At 36.6% G+C, this 24288-nt stretch overlaps 1 protein-coding gene and 1 long non-coding RNA gene across 6 annotated transcripts; one reads left to right on the top strand and one right to left on the bottom strand.

The window, feature by feature from the left end:
- Positions 1-4231: 4231 nt before the first annotated feature.
- LOC109208515 (DNA mismatch repair protein MSH3) lies at positions 4232-22844 on the top strand. Of its 5 annotated transcripts, XR_002065185.1 has the most exons (15): positions 4232-5368; positions 6465-6659; positions 6882-7046; positions 12596-12694; positions 12780-13028; positions 13364-13615; positions 13692-13823; positions 14922-15182; positions 15260-15331; positions 16859-17008; positions 17979-18470; positions 18754-19075; positions 19658-19749; positions 19828-19926; positions 22273-22844. XR_002065185.1 is itself a non-coding variant. In XM_019371641.1 (13 exons), exons 1-13 carry the CDS (start codon positions 4406-4408, stop codon positions 19528-19530), a joined length of 3447 nt encoding a protein of 1148 aa, XP_019227186.1. In that variant the 5' UTR covers positions 4232-4405; the 3' UTR covers positions 19531-19746. The 5 variants fall into 5 exon arrangements, 3 of the variants coding, with proteins under 3 accessions (XP_019227186.1, XP_019227188.1, XP_019227187.1); XR_002065186.1 differs by lacking the exon at positions 19658-19749 and having other exon boundaries at positions 18754-19079; XM_019371641.1 differs by lacking the exons at positions 19828-19926; positions 22273-22844 and having other exon boundaries at positions 19436-19746.
- Positions 8514-10157, bottom strand: LOC109208517. The gene is made up of 2 exons (XR_002065187.1): positions 9584-10157; positions 8514-8752 (listed from the first exon to the last, which is right to left on the bottom strand). It is a non-coding gene; the product is annotated as an uncharacterized LOC109208517 (long non-coding RNA).
- Positions 22845-24288: the final 1444 nt, after the last annotated feature.

The following is a 24288-nucleotide window of genomic DNA, read 5'->3' as shown; positions in this document are numbered from 1 at the left end:
TGTTCCTCATTCCTTGACTCTTCGATTGGTTCAGATGACTCTATTTCCATATCATCATCCAAACATAATGTGGAAAAATGCTTGGAGTGTGGACCAATGCGCTCATACACATGAACTTCAGGACTTTCAACATCCTCAACATCAATGATACCAAAATTTATATCCTCAAAGTCCTTGGTTGGCTCTAGTCTCACTTCTTCAACATTGACATCCTCAAATTGTAGTTGGCTAGGTTGTTGATCTTCTACTCTGACCTCCCCAATTAACACCTCAAATTTATGCTCTTCTTGGCTGCTATCCTCAATATTGGCTTGTTGAGCATTAAAAGCTCCAACCACTTGACTCAATTGAGCCTCCAACTTGCGAATAGTTGCCTCTTGCCTTTCTATGTGCAATTGTTTCTCATTGTTTTGTTCCAGAAGACACTTTAGCATATCCTTGATCTCCTTCAGGTCCGCATTCCCAGGTTCTTTGTTCCTATTAACTTCACAAGAAAAGGTAGAACCATCATAGTAAGGGGTTGGGGGAAAATAAGAAATATAAGCACAACCATGAAGGTGACCATTTTTACCACCACACACATCACACACATTCCACAAATAAGATTGAGTTGGTGCACATAACTCGCTCTCAGGAACGTTATGAAAATTTTTCCACGGGTGGTTTCCTTTACAATATGTATGGAGATCAATAGTAGAATTATCTACACCTAAATTCTCCTAGTTCCAAAGATGTCATATTTCTCAAATCAACAGTTATAAAAAAATACCAAGAAAAAATAAAAAAAATAAAAGTTCAAACTTGAACCCTAGCAATATATACAGCTACAACTACACCGTTAGTTCCCCGTCAACGGCGCCAAAATTTGATCATGCCCAACTCTAGTCCTAAAAAGGATAAGCGATCGCTGCAAATATAATCCGGTCTAAAAGTCCGGAGTCGAATCCCACAGAGAACTAAGGTTTCGCTGTAATTGTTCAATATCGCAAAGAAGACAAGTTTGAACAATTTCTAAATTATAATATTAAGATTTTTATATCTAACTAATTAACCGAAGAATACTATAAAACGGTAAAATTATCAACTAACGAGACAAAGGCTTGGAGACGAAATTAAGGAGGTCTAGAGCTATAATTTCCCCAATTGTTGATTTCATTAATTGTATGTTTCTTATAGCTTTGACTTAGTTGCCTCTATCCATCATGAACTCTCCAGCTATCATAAATCTCCCTCAAGCAATTATGATAATTTACTAGATGCACTCTCTCAAGCTACGCTAGCTAGATTCACATTACAGTTCACTTAGATCGCACCCGAGGTATCGTTATCTCTAATCCAACCTCTAAACCCTCGGTTATGACTCTCGCCTATACTCCGGGAGTGATGTTGTTCAAACAACTACCTAAATATGCACTCTCTCTCAAGCAGATACATAATAAATAGGAACGGCTAATTGAGGATCCTTTCAATTAACCAAAATCAAAACGTAGTTGAACAAATAGAGATTAACAACTAACTCAAAACAATATTAATATAACAACCAATTCATCCCCAAAAGGTTCCATCAAAACCCTAGAAAACGAATTAGCTATTCATAATAGTATGTAAAACTACAATACTAAAAATCATAACCAACAATGAAAAATAGGACGAGGAAGGAAAAACTTGTTGAAGAATTCCCCGCCTTGCTCCTATTGTGTCTCTGCCTCCTTGCCTCTTGTTTTTTTTCCTTGTTCTAAACCCTAAAAACTTCCTCTTTGCTCCTTTGGACGAACTAAACCTTTTATAGGTTGAGGGGATTGGTCTTGAACTTCCAAAAGTACCCTTCAGATATGTTTTTCCGTCTGGACTAGCGCGGCCGCGCTAAGTCAGCGCTTAGGCCGCGCTAGTTGGGTTATATTCTGTCTCCGTCCGCGTCAGGTCCGCAATCGCAATTTCAATCGCGTTTTTGACCCTGTTCCGTCTGGAATTTGGAAAAACGTAAAACATGAAAGTTGTATCCCTTTGAGTTAGATGTCCAACCATATATTGTGGAGCCCAAATAGAGTTCTGAGAAAAAAGTTATATCCATTTTACTAGACAGTGTGCGATATGCCTACTCGATTCTTCGTTCGCTCTAACTATCATCCGTTGACCCCCAAACATGATCCCCGCTTAATTCCTTGAGCTTTTACTCAGACTTCAAAGCTCCAAATCACTTGAATTCATTCCATAACATCTACATAGCTCGGAATCACTCCTACAAGGTATAAAATACACAAGCGCAAGACACTAGCGATTAAAGCTCAAACTCAATTAAAGTGCCGCAAATTAGAGTGTAATAAGCGACTAAAATATGTAATTATAGGCTATCATCAACTACCTTTTGTTTTTTATAGCCAAATATCTATTTTTGGTCACCTCCTACCCTTAAACCATAAACTACACTTTGTATTATTTTTCTCTCTCATTCTTTCAGGTTTTTCTCCCCCCCCTCTCAACCAACGCCACAAATCACCGTACCGACAAATGCAACTGCGGTGCCGGAGTCATCATTTGTACCAGATTTTGATGCTGATCCACCTATTAGGCCTGGTGTTGATGACCCAAACGAGAGTCTAGAAGCTTGTACGCCGTCGGCTGGGCAGCAGATTTTGATGATTTTAATATTTAATATTTTTAGTTTCACTGTCTTTGAACTTCTCTTTCCTTTTTAGTGGTTGAAAAGTCTGTTTAGAAATCAATGATGTTTCGTATCAATGTCCAAATCTGACATAGGGTAAATCGGGGCTGACAATGGAGGTTCAAAATCTACTATCGACGAGACGACATTAGGGCTATTCTTGAACAAAGACGACGAAGTTTTGGGGCTGAGCAACTTGAAGAGCCTGTTACCTTTTTTTTCATTGTATTTCAATGTATCTCGTTGTACTCTATGTATTTCATTGTATTCATTGTCTTTTTTTCCCATTGTATTTCAATGTATCTCGCTGTATTCCATGTATTTTATTGTATTTACTGTCTCGCCATATTCCATGAATGTATTTGTAGACATCGAAATTTTAAGGGATCAAGCCAAATACTAAATTAAAGATACTACAGGACTCTTGAAATCTTAGGAGTCTATTAGGGTTTCTTGGAGGTTACTCTACCCTAAACCCTAACTCACACCTATATAAAGGGATACATATTCCCTTGAAGAGGTGTCTCAAAATCCCATAAACTCTTGAGATATTCACAAAGAGATCAAAATATGGCCGGATACTTCTTGACATTAATAAAATAGTTCACGAAGTTGGAGATCAGATACATCTCCAGGAGGTCTGCATCGTCCTACATTCGAGAAATACGCGGTTTCAGCCCTCAAATTACGGAGATAATCAGGAGAGAAGAATCAAGGGATAAACAAAATTGTACTCACAATTGATTAGTAAAAATATTTTTCTCTTATTTTGTGATTGTGGTTTATTTTTCATATGACGAAAATTTGTTACAAACAAATTGGTACGCCTAGTGGGACCAGTTCTGCCCTTCATCTCTTCCTTCTGTAAATCTAAAACTCCAAGTTTCAAAACCATTTGTTGCGATGGTCGAGTACTTCAAGTCTCGTCTTAATGTTTCGGCAAGCCTACACCTCGACAAACCTTGAAGTATGGGGCATTTGTAGATATCGAAATTTTAAGGGATTAAGCCAAATCCTAAATTCAAGATACTACAAGACCTCTTGAAATTATAGGAGTCTGTCGGTGTTGCTTAGAGGCTACTCTACCAAAACACCTAGGTCACTCTTATAAAAAGGGTTACATAATCCTTTAAAAAATATCTCAAAAATGGAGATCATCTCAGAAATCCCATAAACTCACGGGATATTCACAAAGAGATCAAAATATGGCCGGATAAATCTTGATAAAAATATGGCCGGATAAATCTTGATAATCAAATACTTCAAGAAGATCCACAACATACTTCATGGATATCAAATAAATCCAAGGAAGTCTTCATCATCCTACGTTCGAGAAACACGCTGCTCCAGCTCTCGAATCACGGAGATAATTAGGAGAGAAGAATTAAGGGAGAAACAAAATTGTACCCGCATCATTTTATCAATAAAACTATATTTCTTCATATTTATATTGCGATTGTAATTTATTTTTTGTATCATATATAATTTGTTGCAAACATCAATTAAACCTCTTTGGCTCTTGAACAATGTGTTTTCCACCTTGAGTGACACTGTCAAATAAGAGTGTTATTTGCTATACTTCAACATAATCAACATAAAATCTTTGATAAACATAGCGCGGCAAGAGACCCGTAATACTACAAAACCAAACCGCCTTTGCACTTCGTACCGCCCAAACGCCCCCGTCGGAACCACCGCCACCACCACGACGATCGACGATCGACGACGGCGACATTTGTATAAATGGGAAAACCAAAACAACAAGTAATTTCCCGCTTCTTTGCACCAAAACCAAAGAACGAAAAAGACCCTTTAACTTCAACTTCAACCTCAACTCCTCCCTGTACTCCACCTCCCAAAATTACTACCACCGTCACCTTTTCACCTGCAAAACGCCTCAGAACTTCTCAACTCACTTCTCCTCCTTCCACAAAACACACCAAAATCCCTAAGCTATCACCTCACGTACACAACCAACCCCCTCCTCTTCCTAACCCCACTCTCCACCAGAGGTTCCTGGATAAACTTCTAGAACCATCTATCGACCGTCTGGAACCTTCCAAATGTTATGATATTCGAAACCCCAAGTACACACCATTAGAGCAACAAGTTGTGGAGCTTAAGGCCAAGTATCCAGACATTTTATTGATGGTCGAAGTTGGTTATAAGTACAGATTTTTTGGTCAGGATGCAGAAAATGCTGCTAGGGTTTTAGGAATTTATGCACATATGGATCACAATTTCTTAACAGCTAGTGTACCGACTTTTCGGTTGAATGTCCATGTAAGGAGGCTGGTGAATGCAGGATACAAAGTTGGTGTTGTTAAACAAACGGAGACTGCTGCAATTAAGGCACATGGCTCAAATAAATTGGGCCCTTTTGGCCGTGAGTTATCAGCATTGTACACGAAAGCTACTCTGGAGGCTTCGGAAGATGTAGGGGGTGGAGATGAGGGGTTTGGGTCATGTAATAACTATTTGGTTTGTGTTGTCGAGAAGGGAATCGAGGATGTTGATTTTGGGATTGAGGGTTGTAGGGGGAATGATGTGAAAATCGGGGTTGTTGGGGTTGAGGTTTCGACCGGGGATGTTGTTTATGGGGAGTTTAATGATAATTTTATGAGGGCCGGGTTGGAGGCATTGATCCTCAACTTGTTGCCAGCTGAATTGCTTGTTGGCAGGCCTATATCTAAGCAGTCAGAGAAGGTGATTGATTATTACTGGAAAACAATGATTACTAATTTGTGTGCAAATCTCTCATAGAACTAAAAAGAACCTTTGGTTTCTCACATTGACTTCCTATTTATGGAAATGCAATATTCAGTTTGTTGAAAATTTAATTAGAGAAATAAAATTTCTCACTCTCTAAAAGCTTAAACTTTTAATAAAGGGAGCTGCGCAGTAAAAGTATATATTAGTATTTTGTTCTGTTGCAGATTCATTGTTAATTGTATCTGCATTGATTTCTAGATTGAAGACTGAACTGGTGTCTTGTATGAGGCAAGAACAACAGTGAAGCTTAATCGGCAAAACTCGAGCTGACCATGTATAAAATAAGATTCATGTTTGCCAGATCTCAAATGGGGCAAAATTATGCAGGCATGTCATCCTGACTCAGGCTGGGGTAGAACTGCCTCCCGTTTTGATGAAAATAATGGCCCACTCCTCGTCCTTTACCACAACACGTTGTAAACAAATTGCAATTTTAGGATGTACGACCTTTTCTTTTTCGGGAATATGGTCCATTTGTTTCTATTACCGACGAACAAATTTGTGTAACTCACAAACAGGGTAGTTGTTTGTACTCGAGCAGACCAGCCCAACTACGAAATGCCACTCATATGACCAAGCTAGCAAGTTATTGTAGCCTAGAGAAAGTGCATATCCAAGTGAGATGAATGTAATGTTTTAATATTTGAAGAATATATGGAGTGATCACTCACCGAAATAACACAGGAAATTAGTTAAATAATTAGTTTGAAGGTAGAGCACTTCGTACTTTTGTTTGCTTTGTCCAAAATTTCTTGGTGATATCATCTAGAGGTTTTGGACATGAAGTTACTGGTTTATTATTCAGTTTAGAGTTGTGCTTTTGGATGTTCACGTGCATGGGGTAATGCCATCATATTGAAGCTTGTATGGAACTTATCCAAAAAGATAATAATTGAAGTTCGTATATATATTATTTCAATTGAATGTCGGAGCAGTCTTGATGACATCATTGAAAATCGCCTAGTGACTCTTATGAATGTATTTCTTCAAAGCTCAGAGGTTCTGCTTTAATTTATTATATTCTTTTCAGCTGCTACTGGCTTATGCTGGACCGGCATCTAATGTTCGGGTGGAGGATGTATCATCAGACCAGTTCAGTGATGGCGGTGCTCTTGCTGAAGTGATGTCTCTATATGAGGGCATGCAGGAAAATTATTTGTTAAATGTCCAAGAAAGGGAAGAGGCTGAGGTGAAAATGCACGAACAGAATCGAATTGCAATCCAGGTGTAATTTCTACACTTGGATTTGGAGACTGAACAGTCTAAATTTTTAATATACCATCTAGCAGATGGAATCAAACTGTCAAAATTTGATATCTTCATATCTTTTGCAAACATGTTTATACTTTCTTATTTTATGTTTTTTTTTTGGGTTCACTATGGTACTTGGTTTCTTTGTGCATTAATTATGCCTCCTTCTTTCATCTTATTTTAATTTGATCTGTAGGGAATTATGGTAATGCCTGGTCTGGCTATACAAGCATTGGCCTTAATTATTAGACATCTAAAACAGTTTGGTTTGGAAAGAATTCTGTGCTTGGGAGCTTCATTTCGTCCCTTCTCTGGCAACATGGAGATGACCCTTTCAGCCAATGCACTGCAGCAACTTGAGGTGAGTGGTTACCCCCCCCCCCCCTTCCGTCTCCCCGCCGAAAGCGGATAAACCAAAGAAAAAGTGAAGACAACTATTTGGATATATTCCATAAATGAACTTTAGTAATTTAGGTACTTCCGGCATGAACAATACATTATCTTGTGTTTTCCTACGTTCTTTGCCCAAGATTCCTTCTCAAAGCAATAGTCGATAGGATTCAAAATTAAAGGAGGGTGTGATTGCTACAATTAATAGGACTTTGAAGCATGGAGTAAGCAAAATTAGTTGGGTCTAGGGGAACCATCTGTAAATGTGAACCTCAGTAAACTTGAGCTCGATTGACATAACTTTGTTTTCAGTATAGGATCTAAATTTGCTTTGATGACAGCATTTAATGTTTCTGTGACAAGTAGACTCCATACTCTAAGGCAGATAAGCATTTAAACAAGCAACTGTCAGTCGTCTGATTGATTTAATCAAACTAGTGAAATTTGTAATATAGATATAGTCTTAATGTGGATAATATTCCCAGTTTGAAGGCAACTGCCGACTCTCTGTACCTGAAACATTTGTAGAATTGGTTAAAACATCACAAGTGTATGAACTAGCAAGACGAAAGAGGGTAGCTCACTCATCCTCCCCCCCCCCCCCCCCCCCCCCCAAGAAAAGAAGGCAGTTCAAGTGGAAAGCTCTCTCCACCTCCAACCTGTAGACTTTTGGCTCCTGGGTAAGTGGGTTACGGTGGAGTAGATGCAAGTTACCAATAAGAAAAAGTGTCAACTAGCAAACTACTGTTGAGTAACTATCATTAAGGTGCTTATATTATACACTAGATGGGATAGGCCCGTGCAAGCACGGGCCCAACATTTTGTACTATACTGTGTTTTATATATGAATGTCAAGATTCAAGCACAATGGGGAATTATATATACTGAGACTGAAGTTATTAAACTGAGACTCAGGAAGACAATAAATAGTATTCTATATTGATATTGTTAAAGATCTGAACATTCTTAGACATGTGGTGCATGGGGGTGACAAGTGTGTCTAAGATGCGAGGCGATAACACTTAAAGCTACATGTGCAACATAATGGTATATGCTATTTCTCATGCTCCATTCTAAGTAAGGCTTCACAGCACCTTGACCCTACCAAACATGATCCTTGCAGCCAGTTGGATTATGCCTTCAACATTGATAGCACCAAACCAAAATGAACCCAACTTATCCTATACTTGTAAGGATAAAGCTCACATTGCCTGAAGTCATTGACTTGACTCTGAACAACTTCGAAAGTGTCAAACTTTACTGACAATCAAAGAAAACCTAGTATAACTTAAAAGAAACTGTTACGAAGAAGCAAATGCCTCTCGAGTACCAGTACTTTTGTGCAATATTAGCATTGCACTCTAAGCAGTTAGCTAGTTACTGAGATGTAAATCCTCTAATATGAAGTAGCATATGCATCATACAAAAGCTATAGCAGTTAAAGACTTGAATTTAGGTACTGCATTAGGAGATCTGTTGCTACAGTTAGCTGATGTATGAAAGAATAAAGTTATAATCACGGAGCATAGTCGTAATTCACTCGCTAATTCAGAGCCATTACTTCAGGACCTCCAGTAGCATCCTCCAGCCTACTCTTATATGATCATCAACTGCATTCCTGATCTCTTCAACCAAATTATTCTGTTGTTCCTCTATTGCGTTCTGCGACTCATCAGCCTAGGGAAGAATTTTAACATCAGCAAAAGATATCCAATTATATCAATCGAAGTTTTCTCAAATACATATAAAACATTAAGCACTTGGACCAAAGTTTTACTACTTATTCTATCTACAAATATGTTAAACATTCACATTCAAAACATTTTAAGGTAGGATATATGTTTGAGAATAAATTTAGATTACAATCAGTCTCCTAAACATATGAAGAGCTCTAGTGGCTCATGAGTGATTAAACATTTTATCATAAATTACTGCATAAAGATAGGAAAAAAGCTAGAATTCCCAAAAGTCTTGAAAAAGGTATTCCAGGTGTGATAAAGCACATTTCATATTCTGTATGTCAACAGATTTTGTACATTTTATGTAGGGACCTATTCATTTTTCATTATTGTAATCTTCATCTTGGGACATCGCATTCAATCATTTTTCACGAGTTAAGACAACATTGGAATCCTTAGACTAATCCTTAGTCTTTGACGACCTAGCTATATCTGATTCAAGAAAAAGAAGAAAGATGTGAAAGGAAAACAAAGCATGAAAATCGGAAAAAAAGGAAGGATGATTATATTGAGATTAAGAAATAACATTTAAAAAAAAAACAAAGAAAAGAATCATTGTGCCATTTCAAGCTTTCTAGCTAGAAGATAATATTAAAGATATCACATTTTTTTTTTGTGTGTGTGTGTATGCTTAGCATCTAATTGTAGAAGTGGTCATTTTTAGCAATCAAATTTCTGATCAAACTGCACATATCCAAGAGAGGAGCAGTCTTGAGTGCAAAATCAAACATTTAAAACTCAATAATAAATGCAAAGCTTTGGCATAAACCTTTAAACGTCGTTTCCCAGTGACAAATGATTGTAACTGCTGCATATTGTTTCTGCCATTTTATGCGGCCATAAGACTTGGTAATTCCTCGAGTAAAATAATCAGATGGATATGATCACCCCTTGGCCCTTGCCATTGAAATCCTGTATATAAAAGTTACTCCAAGAAGATAATTCCGCGAAGTTTCCAAACATAAACCATTCTTACAGTCTCCATCACCCATCATTCTCGATACGCCAAATCATCCTGACTAACTCATAAAACAACCTTCTTATTATCTTCTGTAGCTTGAGAGTGACTGTTGCAAGTTTGAGACTACCAAGCAGCATTTATGTTTGTGCACCTTGGAGATATCCAACTTTCTTCAAAATGTTTAGTAGATCATAATACTTATCCATCTCCTATTCAATCACATCAATAAAAATTCTTCAATCAGTTTCATATCTAAAGCATGGGCATATTTAAACATGCCAATAAGCAAGAGGCAATTGTAGTTACTTGTAGGTAGGGGTGTTCATGGTTCGGTTTTTCCCTAAAAAGAAACCAAACCACGTAAGTCGTTTTTTTCAAACATTAGAACCAAACCAAACCAATTAAGTCGGCTTTGCCGATTCGGTTTATGTCGGGTTTTGTCGGTTTTTCGGTTTTTTCGGTTATTTGTCGGTTTTTTCTTAAATATAAGACATACACTACCAAACACATATTCCGGCAACCACATTTTCAATGTAACACTATCAAATCAATTGCCCTTTGAGAAATCTATTATTTACTAAAATATGAGCCCGCTTGGATTGGCTTATTTTAAGTGTTTTTAAGCCAAAATAACTTTTAAGCCATTTTGTAGTGTTTGGATAGAGTAAAAAAGTGCTTTTAAGCACTTGTTTTTAAGCTAAAATGACAAAAACAAGCCAAAAGCTAGAATTCCTAACTTATGGCTTAAAAGTCACTTAAAATAAGCCACCCAAACGGGCTCTATATTGATGATAATTTAATCAAATAGTGATGAATGATTTAAGGACTCGATTAAAAATATATTTTTTTAATGGATTATTACACTTAACAAAAGAAAACTACCAATCAAACTAGAATATAAAGGTAAAAAATGTACTAAAAGTGCAAACGATTAACATTAACCATAAATTTTTTGAAACTTTGTATAAAAATATACATATATATAGGTGTAATAATAAATTTGAAATAGCTACTCTTATAGTCGGTTTGGTTCGGGTTTTTTCGGTTATTTTTTGATTAAAACCAAAACCAAACAAATTTGATCGGTTTTTAAAATTCAAAACCAAAACCAAACCAAACCAAAAAGTATCGATTTTTTTGGTCGGTTTGGTTTGATTTTCGGTTTGGTTCGGTTTTTCGGGTTTTTATGAACACCCCTACTTGTAGGCAAATTATATCAGGATTTAATCCGAGGAGTTCTTCACAAATAGCTTTTCTACGGTGGTCAATGTCCTTTTTTTTATTTTGTGGTAAGTGCATCTAAATATCGTGCTTACTATGCACGCCAATCCTTAGAAAGAATAGCAATGAGATTTCACGTGCCCCTCCTCCTTTCTTTGATGCTACTGGAAAGTACATATTTTGAAGAGCAGACTTCATTTATTCAAATATCAACATTCTTTTAAGCAAAAAGAAGGTATATTCTTGAGCTCTCTTTTAAGTCTGTCTTCCACCAACAATCAGTGCAAATCACTATGGTTTCATCATCATGGAAGCTAACAGTCTTTTCATCCCTTAATACCTTGATTCTCATCTCACCCTCTTTGTGTGCAAAAGTAAAATTTTCAGAAGGCAATTTCACAAACACCTAGCAGGCAAACTGAAGCAAAGCTGCCTAAAAAAAATTGAAATCTAGCAAACAATTGGTGATTCCTTAGACTTATTAAACCCAGAAGCAACGCACGAAGAAGAAGAAGAGAATTAATTACCTCCAAACGCAGTGATCAAATCTTAGAAGTAGAGCAAAAGAACAAATAAAGAGAGACCCAAATTGAGAAACAGAGAAAATTTTATGAAGAAGAAATACAAACTCAGAGAATTCAAATTTGAAGAAACAAAGAATCTTTAGGAATCACAAGCATCAACTTTGATACCTGGTGAAGGGGTTACTCCACTGCAAGAGAAGATGGTTGTACAGGGAATACAAGAAAATAATAATTTAAATCAAAGACAACTCCAAAAGATACTACTGATTGTAGGAATTGTAGAAGTACAACCAAGAGAGAAGAACAGCGGATGATTTAGATTCACCGTGTGGTACTTTTATGCAATTTGGGAAACTTTTCCTCCAAAGTACAGCATGTGCAACATAAAGTATAACTTACTCCTGCGTAAGATAAATTTAAAAATTAATTTGAAATGACCAAAGTGCCCCTTGGTAAGCAGGCATGACGACCCCCAGCTGCTTCCCAAGCGGCTTCTATATAGTAAGTAATATATATTTTTTTTTTGAAAACCATGGTGTCCGGGCCAGCTTGCGCGCACCTCGACTAATTCCACGGGATACCTGCCACCTCCCACCAGCAGCAGGTACCAAGTAACTCTATCCACCAAGGCTTGGATAGATGGGAAGAAATCACCTAGTGTGTTTTGCCTCCACTGGGATATTATACATATAAACTGATTATATGTATGTATAATACTCCCTCCGATCCAATTTATGTAAACATGTTTCCTTTTTAGTCCTCTTAAAAAAGAATACCCCTTTCTAAATTTGGAAACAATGTGACTTTAAACTTACCATTTACCTTAATAAGACGATTTATAGCCACACAAATATCTATTATGAATTGTTTTTGGCCAGAAGTTTTAAAAGTCTTTCATTTCCGCGCCCGGTCAAATAGATTCACATAAATTGGAACGAGGTGAGTATACAATTTAATAAGAGTTTTAAAAGTTTTCTTTTCATTCTCTCTACTTACTCCACCAGTAGTCTTTTAGCTCTCAGGAGACATACAAAGGCATATTCTTTCCAGAATTGTTATTTTACCGATGATGTAGGTTTTGAAGAATAATTTTGACGGATCTGAGTCTGGCTCCTTACTGCATTGTATGAATCAGACACTTACCATATTTGGTTCAAGGCTTCTCAGGCATTGGGTATGGAGATCTTTTGGCCCCTAGTTTGTTGGGTTATAGTAATATGAATGGATACAGAGTACATCGATAATTTTGTATTTTGCAGGTGACTCATCCTTTATGTGATAGAAACATGATAGGTGCTCGTCTTGACGCAGTCTCAGAGATTGCAGAATCTATGAAAACTTATCGAACTTCTCATACTTCTGTCTTAGAGGTGGAAGGTGCTGATGTTACCATTTTGCAACCAGAGATACATCATATAATTTCTTCAGTTCTGTCCACTCTGGGAAGGTCACCAGATATCCAACGCGGGATTACAAGAATTTTTCACAAAAAAGCTACCGCATCTGAGGTGAAGGGATTTATCTTTTGTTTAATTGGTCAAGATTTTCTTAGCTTTATACTATATGCTACAGTCTTTGATCTGATGGGGAAGATCATCAAAATGCAACTTTTCAAAGGTTCCCTCACTTGTGCAACAAGCTCTGGTAACTACAGACAGGAACCTGTGGTGGAGAAATATTAAACTTTCGGTTGGATGTTCCGATCAGCTTGCAATGCTTAGACATGAGATCATGAAACTATAGCTTTATCGCTCACCCATAAACAAGCATATACTGTTCCTTGAATTGGTTTTGCAGCCTCAATCATTTTCTAGATGAAAGTTAATAGGAACTTCTGTATCAGTTTATTGCAGTCATTCAAGCTATCTTGACTGCTGCAAAACAACTTCAGCAGCTTTGGATAGAAGAGTATAAAAGTACGAATCTACAAAGAGAGACCTTGCGCTCAGTACTGTTGAGAAAGTTAATATCAATTGCCTCATCGTCTACTGTTATTAATGCTGCTGCAAAGTTTTTGTCTGCTTTAAACAAGGAAGCCGCTGACAGACGAGATCTTCACAATTTATTCTTCATTTCTGACGGAAAGTTCCCTGAGGTTTGTTTGTATTCTCTTTCTGTGCCATGTTTCTTACCTGACCTTGATTCATTGACCAATTTCAGTTTGTTCACAGGTTGCTGAAGGTACAAGGAGAGTTGAGTTGGCAAATGAGAAGTTAGACTCATTAATTGTTGTGTATCGCAAGCAGCTTCATATCCGCAATTTGGAGTACATGAGTGTAGCTGGAATTACACATTTGATAGAGGTACATTACTAGAAGAAATTAGAACAAGGTTTTATCATGTTCCCGTCTTTTTTATTTGTTTATTGTTATCATGTTCCCATCTTTCTTCTTGAAATCTTCCTTTCATGTTTAGTGGTTTTAACTATTTTTAAAATATTTACTCAAACTCTTGGTCAAAATATTCGCTGTTTGTGGAATCTTTCCAGTGTGCTTGAAATAGTGAGGACTTGTTCTTGCTTTTCCTGATTTTTAATTGCTTCTGTTGATGACTTACATGAAGTCCTTTCTTCAAATAGTTTTAACTGTTAGTAGAGTCTTTCTGAAACTCCTTTGGGCAGTCACAATGATTTATTTCTATTAAGTCCTTTTACGTCCTCTTGCTGTTGACAATTTGGAAGTATTTTGCTTCGCATTGCTGTTTTTGTTCACTCTTGGTTGACTAAACCTCAGGATTCAAAGTGTTGCAGTTTCAGATATATATTTTGTTGTGTTGTTCTCTTCTACTGTGCTGTCATGATCCATCTTATTTTTTTCTAATCACCGAAATATATAGTCATTTGGTTTTCTCTTTTTCCTTTTGTTTAGTTTTCTTTTCGAGTTGGTTCTTTCTATTGTTTATTTTCTATCTTTATTTTGGTGTGGGGAGAGGGGAGGGGATGTGGTTATGGATTGTCCAAGAAAATGGTCCTCCTGGTCGCCATGCTTGGCTTCAGCAGCGCCAAGTATTAACCATGTCTTGTTGTCCAAGTCCTCTTCTGCCCAACACCTTTTCCACCATGTGTCGGACATGTTTAACAAAGATGTATATCTCATGCCTTTTCCCCTATGTAAATTCTCCTGGATGCAAGTGTCTAGACGAACTTTTGAAGGAAAACAAATATCAGATCAAGATTTGCATTATAGTGCAAAACCGTATTCCAATGTCTGTGTCATTTCTGCTTTGTGGTTTCTTTTTTAGCTTGTTGGTGCTGCATAGGTTCCAAGTTTGAGGCCTTTAGGTTGTAATTATCTTTAGTGCATACCTTGAACCTGTGGTCCATAGTGAGATATTAAAACCAAGGAAGTCTGCCCTTTTATAACGTATTGTTTTGTTTTGACTGGATGTTGCTTCAACTGCAGCTGCCTCTAGACACAAAGGTGCCGCCAGATTGGGTGAAAGTGAACAGTACTAAGAAAGCAATACGCTATCATCCACCAGAAGTATTGGTGGCTTTAGATGAATTAGCATTGGCAAATGAGCAGCTCACTGTCGTTTGCCAAGCTGCTTGGAATAATTTTTTAACGAGGTTTGGTGGATACTTTGCTGAGTTCCAAGCTGCTGTGCAGGCCCTGGCTTCATTGGATTGTCTAAATTCTCTTGCCATTCTTTCGAGGAATAAGGTTAAATATTATGTTTTCCCCCTTTTTGCTTCTACTTGTTTTATTGGATGTGAATGGTGCTTTATTATTTGTTCCAGAATTATGTCCGTCCACTTTTTGTGAAAGATGATGAGGCTGTTCAGATACATATTTTCTCTGGTCGTCACCCGGTATGTGCTAAAAACAGTACTTATTAAAGCTTCACCTTTTTTAAGACTGCTTTAGATATTGCAGCTTAACTTCTGTTTGTGATTTGAAAAATAACTTACTTTAGTTTTAACTGACAAGAGAGTGTAGCTCAAGTGGAAAGTCTCTCCACCTACAACCTTGAGACTGGGCGTTCGAGTCACCAAGGGAGCAAGGTGGAGACTTATTCTGGTTTAGATCAAGGGAGAGAGATCGGTTTCTTTATTTGATTTGCGAGTAGGATAACTAATACAGGCTAGCTCTATGTTGCAATGACATATCCTGTGCTTGAGAAGGTCTTGTGTCTGCTTTGACAGTGCACTGAAAGTTATGATTCTTTGATCTCGAAAGTGACAAAGATCAGGATTGGCTGCTGTGCAAGTCCCTTGCTTACCTTTAGCAGGGACCAAATCGACTTATTTGACTCCGTGGAGGAGAGTTGGGTGGGGTAAATGTAGGCCGCCAAAAAAAAAGGATGAGACTGACATATCCTGTGCTTGAGAAGGTCTTGTGTCTGCTTTGACAGTGCACTGAAAGTTATGATTCTTTGATCTCGAAAGTGACAAAGATCAGGATTGGCTGCTGTGCAAGTCCCTTGCTTACCTTTAGCAGGGACCAAATCGACTTATTTGACTCCGTGGAGGAGAGTTGGGTGGGGTAAATGTAGGCCGCCAAAAAAAAAGGATGAGACTCTGTTTATGTCTTCATCTGTATTACATACCCCCAAGGATAGTGTATTATGCTGGATTTTCGTCTTACTGAATAATATCAGTACTAAAGAAGGCATCCCATCATATTTTCCAGCAAAAATGGTGAATCTGAATGGAAAACAGAATTGAAGTCATTGGGCCACATTGGCTGATTTACCATGAAAATCAGGTATCTGTAATTAGTATATCACCTGGAAATTCAGGTGTTGAAATGGCTACTGCAGTAACCTTTGCCAACATTAAGACATTCGGCAATTACATTTTTGTGCCTCTTGGCAACTCATCCATCACATTCCCATAAAGAACCACCCCGAGCTTGTTTTTTGGCATCCAAAAAGAGAGAAATGTTAAAAAGATTTAACACTATAAACTGTTGAAAGAATATACTATGATTTCTATAATAGCACTTTCTCATAGTTTGTCAAGTAGATTAAGCCTTTTGGAAGCCAAGAGATAGTGGGATACCACAAGTATACATTTCGTGTAAATCAATCTCTTCTATGGTTCTTAGTGATGAATCTTCTTAATAGGCCTATATGGTATGAGACTACCATTAAGCTAGATGCTCTGATGGCTTGCAAATAATATAGAAAATTAAATTTTCTATTTGTTGCCTGGTAGTGCTCCGTAATGACATGAGATAACCTCTTTGATGCTTGCTGCCTTGCCAATTGAAAGAAGGATTAGGATGCTCTTTTTACCCTTTTCATTTTCATTGGTTGTTTAAGACATTCATGTGTGTTTATGATTCCTGATTGACATATTTTGAACCTTTGAATTTTAACTGAGGGCTTTGAACAGGTTTTGGAGAGAGTATTACAAGAGAACTTTGTCCCAAATGATACAGATTTGCATGCAGAAAGAGAGTATTGTCAGATTGTTACTGGACCAAATATGGGAGGAAAAAGCTGCTATATTCGCCAAGTTGCTCTCATCACTTTGATGGCTCAGGTGAAGCCATATTGATGCTTGCTTCTATGTGATTACCTTTAGAGTTATTTGCTTCACAATCTTTGTGTGACTTTAGACGTGAAAACGTTCTTTTACAGAAGAATGTATACGAGTCAGAATAAGGTACAACTGTTAGAAAAGTTTACTGGGAGAGAGATATTTCTTGGTAGTGGTCCTTTGTAGGTGATCCCTGTGGCAGTATGACTGAAGGAACATTTCCTAATAGTTCACTCTTTAAAATAAAGACCATTTTAAAGGTTTCGTGGTAACACTGCTTATCAGAATCTTTTTAATGTAAAGCTGGCCTCTTGCTCATGTTCTCAAGGAATTGATGAATATTAATTACTTGTATCTCAAACAAGTCTAAGGACCCGTTTGGCCATAGATTTTGCCAAATTCCCAAATCCCAAAACCAGCTCAAGAGCTGGTTTGGCCCAAAATTTTACTATTACATTTTTAAAAAAATTTAAAAATTGCCCAAACTTTTGTATTTTATGAAAGAGCCCACCATTTATTATTTTGTAACAATGCTGCTTCGTCTTCTCGATAGTGTATTATGTAGTTCATTATAAAAATGATAATTTTGTACCAAATTTATTTATGTTCAGGACTATGGTTTGTGATAATGATAATGAATATTATTGATGAAGGTACTGTTGGGTATTTGTGATAGTTTTTAGAATTTGTGGGTATAAGTCATGTTTCATGTTTTTTCAAAAAAAAAAAAAAAGTGAAACATGTTTCGAAAGCTTATGTCCAAACACATTTTCATCTGCAAACCAAACTTCACCTAAATCAGATTTTTCAAAACAAATTTGGGAATTTATGGCCAAACGCTAGCTAAATGTCTAATTGGAAAATAAGTCCAAAGGAAAGCAGTCTTAGTGATGGCTTGCTGGTGCATATCTTCTTTACTGAAGATCAACAACACTATGGTTTGATAAAGGTGTTTTTTTCTGGATTCCTCTAGGTTGGATCCTTTGTTCCAGCGTTCTCTGCAAAACTGCATGTGCTAGATGGCATATATACTCGCATGGGTGCATCCGACAGTATACAGCAAGGAAGAAGTACATTCTTAGAAGAACTCAGCGAGGCTTCTGAAATACTGAAAAAATGCTCAGCCAGCTCATTGGTTATACTTGATGAACTTGGGAGAGGTACCAGTACACATGACGGCGTAGCAATTGCTTATGCAACACTTCAGTATCTCCTAGAACACAAGAAATGCATGATTCTATTTGTCACCCATTACCCTGAAATTGTCAGTATCAAGAATGAATATCCAGGCTCTGTGGGACCATACCATGTGTCATATCTGACATCCCAAAGAGAAGTGAATGGGGATTTCAAGCCAAATGAGAAGATGGATCACATCAATAGTGAAGACATCACCTACCTTTACAAACTTGCACCAGGGGTCTGCGAGAGAAGTTTTGGTTTTAAAGTTGCTCAGCTTGCACAAGTAAGTTAGCCTGAATTCATGGTTCCTCTTTGGACTGGTCCAGTAGAAGACATTCTCAGTGAAGCCTGATAGTAAATCTAATATGCTAGGGAACTTGGAATCCACTCTAAAAATCTAAATTTGAAAGGAGAGCCACTAACTAAAGTTTTTGAGTCGCTAATGCTCCAGTCTTTTTCAGTTTTACTCCATTGCCAGGGTCAATATGGTTTGATTTGTAGTCCGGTCATTTCCATTGGACTATTCAAACATCCATCATTTATCTCATAGTTCTGGTTGGTTTCAGCTGCCGGTTGCGTGTATTCAACGAGCCATTGTAATAGCTGGAAGACTAGAAGCAGCAGTCTCTAACTACACAGCGCAAAATCGAACTAGAAGGAGCTCTTCGATAAGTTATAGCAAAGATGGTTGTAAAGTATCTGAACCAGTGGAGTATGTCTTAGAACCTGATTGCTTGTCTGCTGGAAGAGTTGAAAACTTAGATGATATGAGCGAGCTTTACAGGGAGTTCTTTCTGAACCTAAGCTTCGCACTTCTTGAAGAACATGATGATGACAGGAAGCTCCAGTTTCTAATGCAGGCTAGAAGCCTTGCTGCTCAGTTAATAAGTAGGTAAAGACTAATTAATTTATCCTATCGTTCTTTCCGCTGCAATCAAGTATTCCTTCCTTTCCATTTAAACGAGGGATTTTTCCTTTTTGGTCAATTTCAAAAGATCGACATGCTTTTCTGTTTCGGGGTAGCTCTGTCGTTTTACCTTTCATTTTTCCTGTAATGACATGTCTTATTTCTTATAGAATGCCATGGCATGTTCTTTTTCTTTCTTTCTTAAAATCCATCAACATTCAAACACCATCATATAAAATGAAATGAAGGAGAAGTTTTTTCCGAACTGATGCATGATTATCTTGACCTTATCTTTTTGGTACATATTTCTCACTCCCGGTTGCACTTGTTTGTTATTTCAGACTTTAGGCTCTTAAAATACCTTGAAACGCCTCCAATTAGGCGTAGCTCGAGTGACAAAGCTCAGACCTCAAGGACTTCATGGTCCTGGGTTTGATTCTTCCTGGAGGGGGGTTCTTTAAGAAATTTAAAACTTACTCTTCCTCTTATCTACTAATCTCTTCAACTGGAGTTTGGTTCTGATTCCTTTTATTTCCAACTCCTGTTGCATTTCTTCATAACAGTGGGTAATTGTGTCTCCTGGAAAGGAGAAAAAAGGGTGCTCAGGCCCAACCATCCTTATTTGTAGCTGTGGCTGCGCTTCATTGCGTCTTCTGTAAGCCTGCATCCATGCCAGTACTTTGCTAATGTCCCATTGTTGTCCCAACATGAAAAAGACCCTTGTCTTTTGCAGGTAAATGCTGAGCTGCTTGCCTGCTTGTACAGTAATATTAAGGGGACAACTATTTTGGTCAAAATAGAGAAGACAAATTCCTTGCTTTGTATCATTCAGGTGATGAATCATCTTTAGCTTCTGCTTATCTGGTTGAGCTCGTATCATCGCTATCGATGTCCCTCTTATTATTCCTCAACCATATTGTGGATGAGAATTTGCAAAGGTGACTATTTAACTATTGAAGTGATTATCTTCAAAAAAGAGAACTGAAAGTGAGCATTGAAATCATCCTGAAACTCTTGTCCACATATATGACTTGTTAATTATTGAAATCTGGATCCTAAACAAAAGTAAATATACCTTTGAAAACTTTACTTGATAACAATATATTAACATCAAATTGCAATTTCAATATACTCTTAGATATGTGAGTAAAGACCACGGACAATGAATGTATTGACATGGTGAATGATTATATTTTTTTATAAGATCCTCATCACCGCTAAGCTTGACAACAACATAAACTTCATGGTGAATGATTATATTTTTTATAAGATCCTCATCACCGCAAAGCTTGACAACAACATAAACTTCATCATGCGCTTCGATGTTGGAGATCTTAACAACCATTTTAAACGTGACCTTTCTTTTAATAATAGTATCATCTCCAATGCATTATATAACATTCATCAACAACACACCAGTGGAAAACCATATTAGTATTAGAAGTGTTTTAGACTCCAAAAATAATGAAAAATAATAATATATCTCAATCAAACTTCCTTCAATTCATTGGTAGAGCTTCCTATGGGCTGCAGCCTACATTGCTTTATGACCCTAAAGTAACAGTCAAATAAAATCAGTACTATTCAGGACACTCGTTTGAAGCTTGTACCTGGAAGGAACTTTTGATTAAAATATAACGCCACTATGTTCTAATATATTAAGGCAACATGTCAATATCTATTAGCAACAAAATACTCGATACATCGCATCCTTGCATTTAAGTTTGTTTCCAACTTTGTCAAAGTTGATAAAGAATGCCTTAAACAATCAATGAAAAAGAAAAGGGTAAAAAGAGCATCCTAACCCTTCTATTTAATTGGCAAAGATAGCAAACATCAAAGAGGTTATCTAATGTCATTACGGAGCACTGCCAAACAACAAAATACTAAATTTCTTATATTATTTGCAAGCCATTTGAGCATCTAGCTTAATGGTAGTTTGTATCATATATGCTTATTAAGAAGATGCTTCACTAAGGACCATAGAAGAGATTGATTTACATGAAACGTAGACTAGTGGTATACCGTGGATTTCAAAAGGCTAAAGTTACCTGACAAACTATGTGAAAGTGTTATCTTAGAGATCTGTTTAGATTGTCGTTCTTTTTAACATATTCTCTCTCTTTTTTATGTCGAAAAACAACCCCAGGGTGGTTCTTTATGGGAACGTGATGGATGAGTTGCCCAGTGGCATAAAAATATAATTGTCAAATGTCTTAATGTGGTAATGGTTACTGCAGTAACCATTTCAATACCTGAAAATCCAGGTAATATACAAATTACAATGGTAATTATTAAAGTTGATAAAGTTGAAAACAGAATAAAGAAAGTCCCAAGAGCAGAATGACTGTCTAACTCCCCCAAGTACTAGGGTACTGCAAACAAATTATATTGCAAGAGATGTGACCTTTTTGAGTATTCCGTTTCTCACAGATATTCACCATAATTTCTGTTGCCTTAATATATTTAAACATTGTAGCTTTATAGTCTAGTCAAACGTGCCTTTCAGATACAAGCTTCAAGTGTGTCCATTAGAGATGGATACTATTTTTGATAGAATGGTCATGTTTAAAGTGGTTGTTAAGTGCTCCTGTCCAACATTGAGGCACGTCATGAAGTATATGCTGTTAAGCTTACCGACGATGAGAATCTTATAAAGCAATATAATCATTCTCAGCGTCAAGATACATTCACTGGGTGGTGGTTACTGTCTTACTAACATATCTTATAACATATTGAAAATGCAGGTTGATGCTAATAAAAATTATTATCAAGTAGAATTTTCAGTGATGTTAATTATTTTTGTTTATAGGATCCAATTTAACAAGTTGTATATGAAGAAGTGATTCAGGATGATTTCGACGCTCACTTTCAATCTCTTTTGAAGATAATCACTTCAATTAATTAAATAATTGCCATTCTAAATTCTCATTAACAATAACAATGTGGTTGTGCTCATTTTTTGGGTGTGGATGATTTGCAACTTTTGTAAGTTGCAGGAAAGCTCCATCTTAAGCCAAATGAGAATTAATATCTACAGTAATTCATAGGATGGCAGGTGCTGGCTTAGTCGTATTCCTTGATGATTCCAGAGTGTAAACTTAAAAAGTAGAACACCCATGCTGGTAGTGGATGAATGCTTCATATGTAAGAAAAATCTTTTCTTTTTTCTTTTCAGATGACGGTAGTGTTCAAGTTGGCCTGGAGAGCTTCATCTTGACTGGTTCAGTTGCCAATTCGCTGCAGCCTACAGTCACTGGTATAATGAGAACCTGCTCATGGAAGTTGGAGTAGATGGGCTTACACCAAGTGTAGTGGCTGGATTTAAGAATTCTATTCTTATTCCTCTCGTGTCCAAGTATTCCCTATTGCCCATCAATTTTCAATAGTTGTAGACAGAAGCTAATCTGTCTTAGGCCCATGGTAGTCTGCTGCTCTTTCCAGAGATTGCACCAGCATAAACCAGTGGTTCAGTATCATGATGCGTCTAAAGTCATCCTTTTGCGAGCATTTCATCATTTTCCTTTATCAATTAAGTTAAAAGCTGTATACATCTGAATGAACAGATAACTGTTGGCCTGGATGCATATGAGGTAACTTCACCTGATCTTCTTCCATGCTGATTCTAACTATGATATGATTTTGTTAGTACAATGGTGACCGAGCTGCAATACAAGAATACAGGAAGATGTAAAAAAAATGACGAGTTCATGTATGTTCTATATTTGAGAAGGATATTAGTAAAAGCAACACACTTGAGGCTTAAAGTTCTAAAAGCTGAACGTAAATGTTGAAGGTATCCAACTTTATCCAAGTCAAAGTGGCTAGAGATGGCCAGAGGTCCAATATTCTTTTTTTTTTTCTTTTTCCCACAGGCAAGAACATCAAGGGACGTCAAGCCTTTTCTAAATTGGCATAAATGTTACCTGAGGAGTTCACCGGTTCCTCTGTTCTTTTATGTAATTATCTAATTCTTGCGGTGGTGGTTGGGGTTTGGCAATTGGCATTCAACTGTACCTTAAAGTGTAATAATATATGAAGTAGGAGATGTGGTGCCTTACTTTCTCAATGGGTATAATAGATTACGAAACATTAGAAAGTTAGTAATTGAAAGTTTCATAACAGTATCTGATGCTTGGGCGGTGTTTCTTACTCAAAAGTCAGGCGTCTTTATCTTCTTCAGCTTGAAAGGCACTCTAACTTCTCCTTGGCATTTTGCGAGAACATTTGCTACACAAATTGTCTCACTAAATCAATGAACAACGTTTTCATTTCCTTGTCTACTATAAAGTGCAATTATCGTGAAGGTTAATGACTTCTTTCAACATGTTAACCAATGCGTAGAGTTCAGTTCAAGAATTTCATTCGCAAATCCTTCAAGTGTACCAGTTATCTCAATATGTTTCGGATTTTTGATTTTTTTTGTTACGTGAAATTATTTCAATCTTACTTTGTTAAATTATTTATAAGTAAATATATGTTTAGCAAAAATTAAAAAATTAATAATCATATTCTATTAAAATATTCTTATGGAAGAATTTTCTTAGTAACATATAATAGTTATTTTTTTATCGTCTCACAATAATTTTTCCTTGATGTATACTTTCAAGGTTAACCGAATTTAATTATTAAACATAAAAGTTAATATGATACCTAAATTATGTTCTATTTAATTTTAAATATCGAAATACCACTTCAAATTCGAAAAAGGTATACGAATTTAATATATGTTGACATATGAATATGGAAGAACAAAGAGATTAACGCATTTCAATAAAACTTGATAAGAAAGTGATCATACAACCCATTATTTAAAGTTAATAAATATGGAGCACTTCTATTAAATATTACATCCCATATCCAAACCGAAATTAGAATTTTTTTGGATTTTTTATTTAGATTTTCGGATTACGGATTGGATTTTGAATTTTAATTTTAAAAATTTCGGATGGGATATTTTCGGGTTTTTGGATATCCGAAAATTCAAAATTTTTATTCTTTATATTGAGTCCATTATCCATATGCCAATAGTAATAAGTTAAATATCCTACCCATTAGATATTATCTCATATTGAATATTAATTACTAAGTTTCTATAAGAATGCTTTTTATTTGGACATGGTTTTACTATTGCTACTTTTTATCGATTGTGTTAATGTTGCATTTCCTTGATAATAATTTCATTACTTGAATA

The sequence above is a fragment of the Nicotiana attenuata genome, unplaced genomic scaffold (assembly GCF_001879085.1).
Source record: "Nicotiana attenuata strain UT unplaced genomic scaffold, NIATTr2, whole genome shotgun sequence".
Classification (NCBI taxonomy): domain Eukaryota; kingdom Viridiplantae; phylum Streptophyta; class Magnoliopsida; order Solanales; family Solanaceae; genus Nicotiana; species Nicotiana attenuata.
This window is presented reverse-complemented; position numbering and strand designations above follow the sequence as displayed.

What these genes read in the sequence shown, in the direction of transcription:
- LOC109208515 (XM_019371641.1), top strand. Translation starts at nt 4,406, where the DNA reads ATGGGAAAACCAAAACAACAAGTAATTTCCCGCTTCTTTGCACCAAAA. An exon ending in CAAGGCTTCTCAGGCATTGG is followed by an intron (nt 12,695 to 12,779) that starts GTATGGAGATCT and finishes TGTATTTTGCAG; the next exon opens with GTGACTCATCCTTTATGTGA. An exon ending in GAATTACACATTTGATAGAG is followed by an intron (nt 13,824 to 14,921) that starts GTACATTACTAG and finishes CTTCAACTGCAG; the next exon opens with CTGCCTCTAGACACAAAGGT.